At 42.2% G+C, this 12,298-nt stretch overlaps 1 protein-coding gene across 1 annotated transcript in view; it reads left to right on the top strand.

Annotated features, from left to right (window-relative positions):
* Window positions 1–12,298, top strand: part of LOC121166558 (breast cancer type 1 susceptibility protein homolog) — a 64,359-nt gene that overhangs the window by 20,764 nt on the left and 31,297 nt on the right. Inside the window, exons 7-10 of the mRNA XM_040995749.1 lie at window positions 83–128; window positions 2,355–2,425; window positions 4,251–7,649; window positions 8,032–8,120. Coding sequence (XP_040851683.1) covers window positions 83–128; window positions 2,355–2,425; window positions 4,251–7,649; window positions 8,032–8,120 — 3,605 coding nt within the window. The remainder of the gene's footprint in view (window positions 1–82; window positions 129–2,354; window positions 2,426–4,250; window positions 7,650–8,031; window positions 8,121–12,298) is intronic.

The raw sequence follows: 12,298 nt of genomic DNA, 5'->3' as shown, positions 1-12,298 counted from the left end.
ACAACAAGCACTTTTTTGTGTTTAAGTCTTTGAACAAAAGAAGCCTTTCACTGATTTGTTTTTTGGCGAATTTTTTTTTTAGGATCGGACTCTTCTGAAGATACAGTTACTAAGACAGATTGTCACAGGTGAGTCGAAGCAAGCTTGTTTCCTTGAAGCTCCTTTTAGATTTAGCCAGATCAGGATTTGTGTTTTTCTGGATTGAAATCATGAGATTGGAAGACATCCTAGAAACCTCTTGTTTATTCCGCTCATTTTGTTGATTCAGAAATATTCCTTTTTGTTTCTTTGATTTATTTATTTACTAGTAATTTCCAAAGCAATTTGTTGTTGGTTGTTTGTTTAACAGTTAATTTAAGGGACCAGTGTGGTGACTCAATAGGCTAATCCTCTACCCTGCGGTGCTAGCATTCCATGTGGGCATTAGTTCATGCTCCACTTCCAATCCGACTCCCTGCTCATAACCTGGGAAAGCTCAAGGATGGCTCAAGTCTTTGCATCCCTGCACTCATGTGGGAGTCCCAGAGGAAGCTCCTGGCTTCAAATCAGTTCAGCTCTGGCCGTGCAGTAAATGGGAGATCTCTCTCTGTCTCTTCTTCTCTCTGTAAATTTACCTTTCAAATAAAAATAAATAAATCTTTTTTTAAAAATTACTTGTTTGAAAGGCAGAATTGACAAAGGGACTTTCCATCTGCTGGTTCATTTCCCAAATGTCTGCTCTGGCTCAGTCTGGACCAAGCCAAAACTAGGAACCTGGAACTTCTTCCAGGTCTCCCAAGTGGTACAGGGTTCCAGAGATTTGGGTCATCTTTCATGGCTTTCCCAGGCATGTTAACCAGTTGCTGGATTGGAAGTGGAAAAGCTGAGACTCAAACTAGTGTCCGTGAGGCATGCTATGCTAACGCTACAAACAATGCCTTAACCTGCTACACCCCAATGGCCTCTCCAAAAGAAGTTTACGATAACATTGGAACTCTCTTCGCATTTGCTTGTAGCAGAGGTTGTTGTCTAGCTCAGTTCCTCAAAACTCTTCTTGACACCATAGTAATTGTGACTGAGGAAAATATTAAAGAAATTTGCTCCCTCCCTTTTTTTTTTAAGATTTATTTATTTTTATTGGAATGTCAGATATACAGATATACAGAGAGGAGGAGAGACAGAGAGAAAAGATCTTTCATTCGCTGGTTCAATCCTTAAGTGGCCACAACGGCCAGGTGTGAGCTGATCCAAAGCCAGGGAGCTTCTGCAGGTCTCCCACGCGGGTCCAGGGTCCCAAGGCTTTGGGCAGTCCTCCTCTGCTTTCTCAGGCCACGAGCAGGGAGCTGGAAGGGAAGTGTAGCAGCTGGGATTAGAACCAGTGCCTATATAGGATCCTGGCACATTCAAGGCGAGGACTTTAGCCAACAGGCTATTGTGCCAGCCTTTCCCCCACCCCCTCTTTTTTTTTTTTAAATAAAAATGTTTTTCAAAAGTAAGATCACAGACACATATGGACCTGTTCAGTGAAGGAGTAGGGCAGGAGAGAAAAAAAATGTTTCTGCCTTCCATCCTGTATCCCTAGGGAAAAAGAGAGTGCCCCTCCGCAGGTGCAGACTCGGTATGTTCCTGGGAAGGGGCCAGGTCACATGACACTGTCCTCAGGATCCTGGTGGAAGGAGTACATCCGGGGGGCTGTGAGGTGCTTTGTTTTGATATCTTACTTCTTTACTTCTCAGTAAGATAAACTTAGCAAAAAATATTTACTTGAAAAGCAGAATGACAGCAAAGTAGAGACAGAAATCTCTTTGACTCACTTCCCCAGTGGCCACAGGGACAGGCCAAAGCCAGGAGCCTGAAACCCTTCAGATTTCCCGTGTGAGTGGCAAGGATATGATCATTTAAGCCATCATCTGCTGTGTTTCCAGCCTCATTAATAGGTAGTTGGATTAGAAGTGGACTAGCTGGGGACTTGAACCTGTGCTCAGATGGGACACTAGCCTTGCAGGCAGTGCTTAAATATACCACAGTGTCAGCCTCCATGTATACTTTCAAGCATCTTTTAAATGTTTTTTGACTGTTCACCTTTTGGCTATGGTTTACATGCCATGTCCACTTAGCAGTGTTCTATGTTTCTGAATGCGTTATGTCTGGCCATTCCATCTCAATTAGAAACCAGTAAAGGAGCTCTCATTTTTGGCATCACAGAAATACACAAAAATTTCTAATGGTGGAAGTAAATTTCAACACTTGAATCTAATTCATCAAGTGATTACAACCCTACATGTAGGAGCTAAAATATTTCCTTGCTGATTTGACAGTTCAGGGAGCACAGAGCTAATGTTTCTTATTTTAGGGCTTCTGCTTTTTCCTTCTAGTCTGGAAAACCAAATCAGCCTTCAAGAAGACAGTGCTAAAGCCACTTTGGATGCTACAGAAAACAATCATGGCAAGTCTTCTCAACTTACTATATGCTGAGGAGGGGATGAGTTGATACAGTTTTGTAATTAGATTATCCTGAAGGTCATTTGCGGCATTTATAATTACAACATCAGAATTAGAATGTCATTCTTTCTCAGATGTCATGGTATATAGCTTGATAAACTTTCATGATACTAGACTGATGTCATGGTAGTAGTAACGTACATGACTGATTGTTACCCTGCTTGGTTTTATTTACTGGAGTTAGAGAAACAGAAAAACAGAGAACTGCTGTCTGCTGGTTAACTTCCCAAAGGCCTGAAATAGCTGGGACTGGGCCAGGCCAAAGTGGAAGCTACGAATTTAATCCAGGTCTCCCAAATGAATGGTAGGAATCCAACAGTTTGCCATTATCTGCTGCTTCTGATTAGCAAGAAGCTAGAATTGGGAGTGGAGCTAGAAGAAGACCTCAAGCATTCTGATATTGGATACAGATGTCCCAGTGGACAATTTTCCTTTGAAAATAGGCTCTTTTTTTCTTTTAATGGAAAGGTAGGATACTAGAGTGAAATCTTTAATTCACTGATTCATTCCCCAGTGGCTGCAATGAGCAGAGCTGAGGTCATTCAAAGCAAGGAACGTTTTCCAGGTCTTCCATGCGGGGACAGGGGTCCAAGGATTGGGCCATCCTCTGTTGCTTTCCCAGGCCATCAGCAGGGAGCTAGATTAGAAGTGAAGCAAGATTGTATTCAAACTCTTGCCCACGTTGGATACCAATGCTACAAACAGAAGGTTAGCCTACTACACGAGGCCACTACCCCCACATCATGGGCATTTAGCTACTAGGGCAAATACTTGCCCTGTTCTTTACTTTGAATTAAAATATTTGCATTTTATCTTTTGCCTACTACGTGTTTGTGTTTGCTATTTTTGCTTTATTTTAGATTTATTTATTTGATAGAAGAAAGGGTGAGAGAGAAATCTGGTTCATTCCCCAAATGACTGTAGCAGCCAGGTCTTGACCAGGCAGAAACCCAGAGCCTGGAATTCCTTCCGGGTGGTGTAGACCCAAGTACCTGAGCAGTCATTTGTTCCTTCCCATACTCATTAGCAAGGAGCTGGATCAGAAGCAGAACAGTCAGGATTCAAACTGGGGCTCCAGTATGGGATGCCAGCTTCACAAGCAACGACTTGACCTACTATGCCAAAACCTCAGCTCCTGCCTGCTGGCCTTTTCTTTTTTCATTGGAAAGACTGATAATAGAGAGAAGATACAGAAGATCTCCGGTCCACTGGTTCACTCCCCAAGTTGTTGCAACAATCTGTTACAAAGCCAGGAGCATCTTCCAGGTCTCGGTGCAGATGTATGGTCCCAAGGCTTTGGGCCCTCCTCTGCTTCTTTCCCAGGCCACAAGCGTGGAGCAGCAGGGCTATGAACCAGTGCACACATGGGAATGTGGTACATCAAATGCAAGGATTTTAGCCACTAGGCTACTGTACCAGGCCCCTACCTCTTGGTTTTTAAATACAAGAAGTATGAATCTGTACCCAGAACTAAAGATTGTGTGTCTGGTGACCAAAGTTTGTTTTTAATTCACTCTTAGAAACAGAAAGTGTTCTTTATGGATAGGAAAAATCTTGAAATTAACATTCTAGTTGTCTTGATTGGAAATAATGAGAATCAAGGTAAATAGTGGTTATATATCTTCTATATAGCTGGTAGTTTATGAGGCTAATTTCTCTAAAAATAGTCCATTGTCTAACTACTTACTCCAAGTTGAATTAAGTGTGTATTTTTTCATAATTCACTTTTTAAGCACCTTGGGTTTTTTGCTTTGTTCTTATATTTTCAGCTGCTTGTGTGTTTTCTGGGAAGGACGCAACAAATGCTGAACCTCAACAATCCAGTAGCAAAGATTTGGCTACCATTAAGAAGCATGCAACCGAGAGGCATCCAGAAAAGTATCAGGGTATTTCTATTTCAAACTTGCATGTGGAGCCACGTGGCACAGATACTCATGCCAGCTCATTACAGCATGAGAACAGCAGTTTGTTACTCACTAAAGACAGAACGAAAGTAGAAAAGGCTGAGCTCTGTGATAAAAGCAAACAGCATGCCTTAGCAAGGAGCCAGCAGGGCAGATGGGCTGAAAGTGTGAAAATGTGTCATGATAGGCAGACTCCCGGCACAGGGGGAATAGAGCCTCTGAATGTTGATTCCCTGTATGGCAGAAAACAGTGGAAGAAGCAGAAGCCTGCCTGCTCTGAAACCTGTGGAGATGCCAATTCTTGGTTAACAGTAAATAGCAGCATTCAGAAAGTTAACGAGTGGTTCTCCAGAAGTAATGAGATATTAACTCCTGACGACTCACTTGGCCAACAGACTGAATCAAGTACCATCCCGGCTGGTACATTACAATTCTCAAATAAAGCAGATGGACATTCAGTTTCTTCAGAGAAAGCAGGCTTGCTGACCAGCGGTTCCCAAAATGCTATAGTGTGTGAAAGCGAAAGAATCCATTCCAAACCAGTCGAGAGTACTATCAAAGACAAAATATTTGGGAAAACTTATCAGAGGAAGGCATCCCTCCCAAACTTGAGCTGCGTAGTTGAAAATCCAGTGAGAGAAGTATTTGCTATAGAACCACAGATAACACATCCCCCCACAAACAAGTTAAAGCGTAAAAGGAGAGCCACAACAGGCCTTTGTCCTGAAGATTTTATCAAGAAGGTGGATTTGACAGGTGTTGAAAAGACTCCTAAAGAGAGGAATCGGGAAACTGAGCAAATGATGCAGAATGATCAGGTGGTGACTACTACTAATGGTGGGAATGAGAATGAAACAAAAGGTGATCATGTTCAGAAAGAAAAAAGTGCTAACCCAACAGAATCATTGGAAAAAGAATCTGCCTTCAATACAAAAGCTGAACCTATAAGCAGCAGTATAAGCAACATGGAACTCGAATTAAATATCCATAATTCAAAAACACCCAAGAAGAACAGGCTGAGGAGGAAGTCAGCTACCAGGCGTGTTCATGCACTTGAACTAGTCGTCAGGGAGAAACCAAGCCCACCTAATCACACTGAACTACAAATCGATAGTTGCAGTAGCAGTGAAGAAACAAATTTGGGCCAAGTACGCATCGGTCGCAGAAGAAAACTTCAAGTCATACAAGATGCCACTGGAACCAGGAAGAACAATAAGCCAAATGAACAAATAAGGAAAAGACAGGCCAGTGATGCTTCCCCAGAACTTAAGTTAACAAACGTACCCAGTGTTCTTACCAACTGTTCAAGTTCTAAGGAGCATCGTGAGTCTGTCGATCCTAGCCTTCAAAGAGGGGAAGTGGGAGAGACGCACGATACAGTGCAAGCGTCTAATACTGCCACAGACCCCAAAGGTCTCCCGTTGAGTGGAGAGAGGAGCGTGCAAGCTGAAAGATCTGCAGAGAGCACCAGTAATTCACTTATTCCCGACACTGATTATGATACTCAGGACAGCATCTCATTACTGGAAGCTCGCACCGTTAGGAATGCAAAAACTGCAGCAAATGGACAGGAGAGTGAGAGTATGGCAACTGGAAACCCCCAGGAAGTTGCCCCAGCTTGTTTGGGAAATACTGGAGATGACCCAGAGGGCTTTAAGGACCCGTTGAGAAGCGAAGATGACCACATTCAAGAGACAGACACAGAACTAGAGGAGAGTGAGCTTGATACTCAGTATTTGCAAAATACATTCAAGACTTCAAAGCGTCAGTCATTTGCTTTGTTTTCAAAACCAGGAGATGCAGAAAGGGAATGTGTAACTGCACATACCCAATCCAGTTGCTTAAGGAAACAAAGTCCAAAAATCTCTCTTAAATGTGAACAAAAAGAAGAAAATCCAAAAAAGGAAGAGTCTAAAGCCAGGCATTGGCAGGCAGTTAATCCCACTGTGGGCTTCCCTGTGGTTTGTCAGAAAGATGAGCCAGGTGATTATGCCAAATGTAGCCTTAAAGAAATCTCTAAGCTTTGTCTGTCATCGCAATTCACGGGTAATGAAACTGGGCTCATGGCAAATACACATAAACTGTTATACAACCCGTATCATATACCACCGATTTCTCCCATCAAGTTATCTGTTAAAAACACATGTGAGCTAAGCCCGTCAGAGGGAAGGTCTGAGGAATATTCAATATCCTCTGAAAAAGCAGTGGGAAGTGAGAGCATCTTTTATAGTGCAATGAGTACAATTAGCCAGAATTACATGAAAGAAAGTGCTCTTAAAGAAGGCGGCTCAAGCAGTGTTAATGAAATGAGTTCTAGTACTAACGAAGTATGCTCCAGTATTAATGAAGTAGGATCCAGTGGGGAGAACATTCAAGCACAGCCAGGTAGAAGCAGAGCAGCTGAGTTAAACTCTGTGCTTAGATTAAGTCTTGTGCAACCTGGTGTCTGCGAGCAAAGTCTTCCCGTAAATAAATCTAAACTTCCTGAAGTAAAAGGGCCAGGAGAAAATGAAGTACTTCAAGCTGTAAGTTCAGATTTCTATTCATATCTAGTTTCAGAGACCCAAGAGCCACCTATAGGAAGTAAGAATCCATCTCAGATTTGTTCCGAAACACCTGATGATCTGTTAGATGATTATGATGTAATGGAAAGTACTAGCTTTGTGGATGATGGCATTCGGGAAAGATCTGCTGTTTTTAGTAAAAGTGTTCAGAGAGGAAAGATCAGTAGGACCCCTAGCCCTTTAGGCCATGCATGTTTGGCTCAGAGTCACCAAAGTGAAGCTGAGAAATTGGAGTCCAAAGAAGCGAATGTGTCCAGTGAGGATGAAGAGCTGATTTCCCTCCAACAATTGTTGTATGGTAAAGTAACCAATAGACCATCTCAATCAACCAGACATAGTGCTGTTGCCACTGAGGGTGCATTTGTAAAATCTGAAAACTTGGTATCATCAGAGAACAGCTTCGACGACTCTAGTAGTGAGATCATACTGCCAGAGGCATCCCAGGAACATGACAGTGGTGAGGAAATAGAATGTTCTGGTAGCTTGTTTTCTTCTCAGCATGGTGCAGTCGAAGAGGTGAATGAAAATGCAAACTCCCAGGATTCCTTCTTAATGTTTGATCCTCTCCCCAAACAAATGAGACATGAGTCTGAAGAGCAGCAAGATGTGAGTGACAAGGAATTGGCTTCTGATGATGACGAAAGGGCAACTGGCCCGGCAGAAGATAATCTCCAAGAACAGAATGTGGATGCAGACTTAGGTATTGGAACCAGGTTTTTGCCTTGGTCTGTTTTTATAGAGATGACCTACATGCTTATACCTTTTGGGGAGCTCATTTTACAACTTTCTGAGTATACTTAAAATAATCGCTTGCTAAATCTGAAACATGTTCCTCCAAAGGTGCTTGTCCTTAAAAGTCCTCCTTCACCCATCTAGAATGTATTTTCTGACTGAAATCTAACGTCCTGATTGTTGGCAGAATTGCTTCTGGTTTTCAGAGTTAGAATTTTTGGTAAGAAATCACAATGTCCCAGTCAAGGAATTCAATCATTTTGTATCCTGCCATTGGGAAGATACGTGTACAGCACTTGCCGTGTTTGTGGCGTCTGTATCCCTGAACCTCTGTTTTATTGTCTTTTAAGGTGAAGCAGCGTCTGGGTATGAAAGTGAAACGAGTCTGTCTGGAGTTCACTCAGAGCTGTCCTCTCAAAGTGAAATTTTAACCACTCAGGTAAAACGCATATTTGGTATCCCTTGTTCAGCGACATAATGCATACACCAAAGGACACGTATTGTTTCCTCTTATTTTAAAATTTATTTTTTATTAGGAGATTTTTACAGAGAGAAGGAGAGACAGATCTTCCATCCACTGGTTCCTCCCTAAGTGGCCACATGGACAGAAGTGAGTGAATCAGGAGCCACTAGCTTTTTCCTGGTCTCCCACGTGGGTGCCGGCTCTCAAGGCTCTGGGCCATCCTTTACTGCCTTCCCAGGCCACAGGCAGGGAGCTGGATGGGAAGTGTAGCAGCCAGGACACAAGCCAGTACCCATATGGGACCCTGGTACTTGTAGGTGGAGGATTAACTAATTGAGCCAATGTGCTGGGCCCTATTTCTTCTTATTATGGAATGCTTAGAGTAATTCAGAGACACAAAGACAGAGTAGTGGTTAGCAAGACTTGATGAAAGAATGAGAGATTATTGATACAGATTTTCATTTGGTATGATGAAAAAGTTCTGGAACTATATAGTAGTAATGATTACATAAACATGTGAACTAATAGTACTGGGTGGGATACATTGATAAATTAATGGTTATACAATACACATTACCTAGCAATAGTTACTGTTAATGGGTTGATCTGATCCTTTCTAGTCTTCCTTGTGTGCATAGGGTAATTGTATACACTTTGTCTATAAAAAATACTCAGGTGTGAGGAGCTGCGCTGTGATACAGGAGTGAACCTGTCAGCTGCGATGCTGGCATCCCGCATGGGCACCGGTTTGAGTCCCAGTTGTTCCACTTCTGATCCAGCTCCCTGCTAATGTGCACAGGAAAGCAGCAGAAAGATGCCCAAGTGTTTGGGCCTTTATACTACCTGGGAGTCCCAGAAGAAGCTTCTGGCTCCTGGCTTTGTTTCAGGCCATTGCAGCCATCTGAGCAGTGAACCAGCAGATAAAAGATCTTTCTATATGCTCTCTTTGTCTCTTCTCTCTAAAATCTGTATTTCAAGTAAATAGATAAATTTTTTTTTAAATTATTTTTTAAAGACTTACTTATTTTTACTTGAAAGGAAGTTGGTGCGGGCTCCCAAGGACTTGACCCTTCCTCTGCTTTCCCAGGCTATAAGCAAAAAGCTGGATCAGAAGTAAAGCAACCAGGCATGAACCAGTGGCCTTTTAGGATGCTGGCGTTTCAAGCAGATTAGCTTGTCTTACCACCGTACCAGCCTCTGAATAGATAAATCTTTATAAGAAGAAAGTCAATGGGCTAATTCTCTGCCTTCAAGTGCCAGCATCCCATATGGATGCCAGTTCGTATCGAAGCTGCTCAGCCTCTGATTCAGCTCCTTACTTATGTCCTGGGAAAGCAGCAGAGGATGACCTAAGTCCTTGGGACCCTGCAACAATCCTGCAGCCACATGAGATCTGGAACAAACTCCTGGTTTCTGGCTTCGGATAAGTGTAGCTCTGGCTAATGTGGCCATCTGGGGAATGAACCCCTTCTCTTTATAAATCTACCTTTCAAATAAAAAAAATCAGATACCATACACATAGCTCTTGCTATGTTAACATTCTTCACTGACTTCATGTTTCATATAATATTGCATCCTTTGGAATGTCATGATTTGACTACTGGCAGATATTCTGGTTTTCAGGATAAAAGAGACAGTTTGCTAGTATATACAGCATTATGGTAGACATAAATATTTGTCCATATCTCTGATTATTTCTTTAGTATAAATTCCTAAAAAATTGAATTTTTGATCTTTGGTATATATTGTTAGATTTTGCATTAGAAGGATTAAATCAGTGTGTGCTCTTGGAACCAGTTTTTTTATGCCTTTGCAAACGTTACATTGTATTCAATTTTTAAAAACTTGTAACTCTGGCATTCCACTGAAGACTCCAAATAGAGAGGGCTTGTCTTCTGCCCGTTCTTCAGATGGAGCAAGTTTCCCCAGGCCTGAAGCCTGTGAGAGTCAGAGAGAAACCTTTGAGACAACTGCCTGCTCTGTACCTGAGCTGTCACAGTATTTGCCACAGTGACAGGATTGCCATGGTGACTGAATTGATGAGATGACTCAGGTCTTCTGTCTGTTTACAATTCCTGTAACCCTTTCCCGATGTGGATTTGGAGCTGTTGCCTATATGCCTATTATCCGATTTTGTCCCTTGTTTGTAAGCTTTAGGATCCAGTTTGATTCCACCTGCCTTAGCCATACTGTATTACATTTGACATTCAGTCAATTACTTCTTTGTTTCTTCTATCTCCCATCTTATTCCCAGAAGGAAGCCTATTTGTTCCATATCCATTTTGTAAGATATTTTATCAATCATCTACTTGGATCTTTAGGTTAGATGTAAGGCTAACAAATCTTAAAAAACACAGAATATTGAAGTGGGATTTTTTTCCCTCTGGTAATACAAACTGAGCAGAAATATGTAGGGAGATAGAGAATGTACTATCATAGCTTCTTTTTTTTTTAACCTAAGGCTAATTAACTATTCATCCATGAGTTCATCTTTTTTCTGCATTAAACATTTGCAGTGCGCTCTCTTAGATTTTGAGGATACAGAAATTATTAAGGAAAGATACCTCCCATGTAGGAGGTCAGGCGTCCCACCTGGGAATACTGGTGCATGAACAGTAAAAGCCAAGTAGTGAGGGAAGCAGACATTTGAGCTGGACCTTGAAAGATGAGAAGGGGGCCCGGCGCCATGGCCTAGCGGCTAATGTCCTCACCTTGAACGCACCAGCATCTCATATGGGCCCCGGGACCCTGCACCCAAGTGGGAGACCCAGAAAGAAGTTCCGGGTTCCTGGCTTCAGAACAGCTCAGCTCCAGCCGTTGCGGCCACTTGGGGAGTGAATCATCAGACAGAAGATCCTCCTCTCTGTATATCTGCCTTTCCAATAAATAAATAAATAAATCTTTTCAAAAAAAGAAAGATGAGAAGGAGGAACCAGCAACTGAATCACAGGATGACCAGGAAACACAACATTGCCCTGTGTTGCTGGAAAATGGAGTGTATATCAGGGGATGTTGGGGAGAAATAAGAGATAAGATTAGAGTACAAAAGGCCTTTGAGGGTTGTGCTCGGGAATTTGGACTTTGTGTTAGGACAGTATTGAGTCATAGTTACCTAGTGTTCTGAAAGAGTTGAGTTGCTTATCTAAGCAGTGGTGTATCCCTAAAGTCCTTGCGAAAGTACCTGCGGAGGAAAGCATGGCTTTTAGAAAACTTCTGCAGTACTGTAGCTCTATTAAAAGGAGAGATGAGAATTGCATGGTGGGGATGCAGTGCAAGAGTAGAGCTTTTCCACACTAAAACCTAGAAGACTTAGTCACCTGTTTGCTTTTGTTCCCTGTGTATATTTCACAAATTGATCACGTGGGAATTTGAGGTTATGAAATAATTCCTTTGAGAAACACAAAGGAAAGTATCTAATTATCTTGGCACTATTTTTTTTTTCTCTGATGTTTGGGAGTATTTAATGGCTTATAGAGAAGTTAGATGTGGAGGTTTCTGGCAGAAGTAACTGACACACTGAAACATTGCTTAGATTTTCCTGCCTGGTTTCATGCCAGCTATATTGAGGCAAACCCGTTGCTAGGGTTTGGTCAGCGATGCAACTACTCAAAAGTACCACGTGGTGGCAATGGTGTTGCTGCACACACTGGCAGCAAAGCAGTCTCGAGGTAGCAGTAGAAACCCTTCTGAAACTGGAATGTATTTCCTCATTCATTAAAAACTGCGAATCATGAACTCAGAGCATGGCTCAGGAGATGGCTTGTTTTTAGAAGAGGGCAGTCATTTTCCAAAATCAGAAGGAGAAATGGCAGGTGAAGTGATCTGTCATGCCCTCACCTGCTGGCCACCATTGATACTCTTTACAAAATGAAGGGATAAATGTAGATTTTGGAAAACTCCTTATGCACCTAGTTTCTTTGCAAATAAAACACATTAGGCTGAGTCAAACATCTTGACATGAAGCAATAAGCAAGAGACTCCTAGCCAGAACCCGTTGTCTTGAATTAAAGACACTAACTGCCCTTCCAGGCTTTCTTAGAGCTCTTTGCTGAATCCTCTACTGATCTGCTTAGAAGGGTAGCACCAGGAAGCAAGGCTAAATACAACACCAAGACAGTGTGCCTACTATACAATAGAGGGCCAAGAAACAGTGA

The sequence above is a fragment of the Ochotona curzoniae genome, unplaced genomic scaffold (genome assembly GCF_017591425.1).
Source record: "Ochotona curzoniae isolate NIBS_2020 unplaced genomic scaffold, NIBS_Ocur_1.0 patch175, whole genome shotgun sequence".
In the NCBI taxonomy this organism is placed as follows: domain Eukaryota; kingdom Metazoa; phylum Chordata; class Mammalia; order Lagomorpha; family Ochotonidae; genus Ochotona; species Ochotona curzoniae.
Note: the sequence above shows the minus strand (reverse complement) of the source record. Positions and strands in the feature narration are given on the sequence as shown.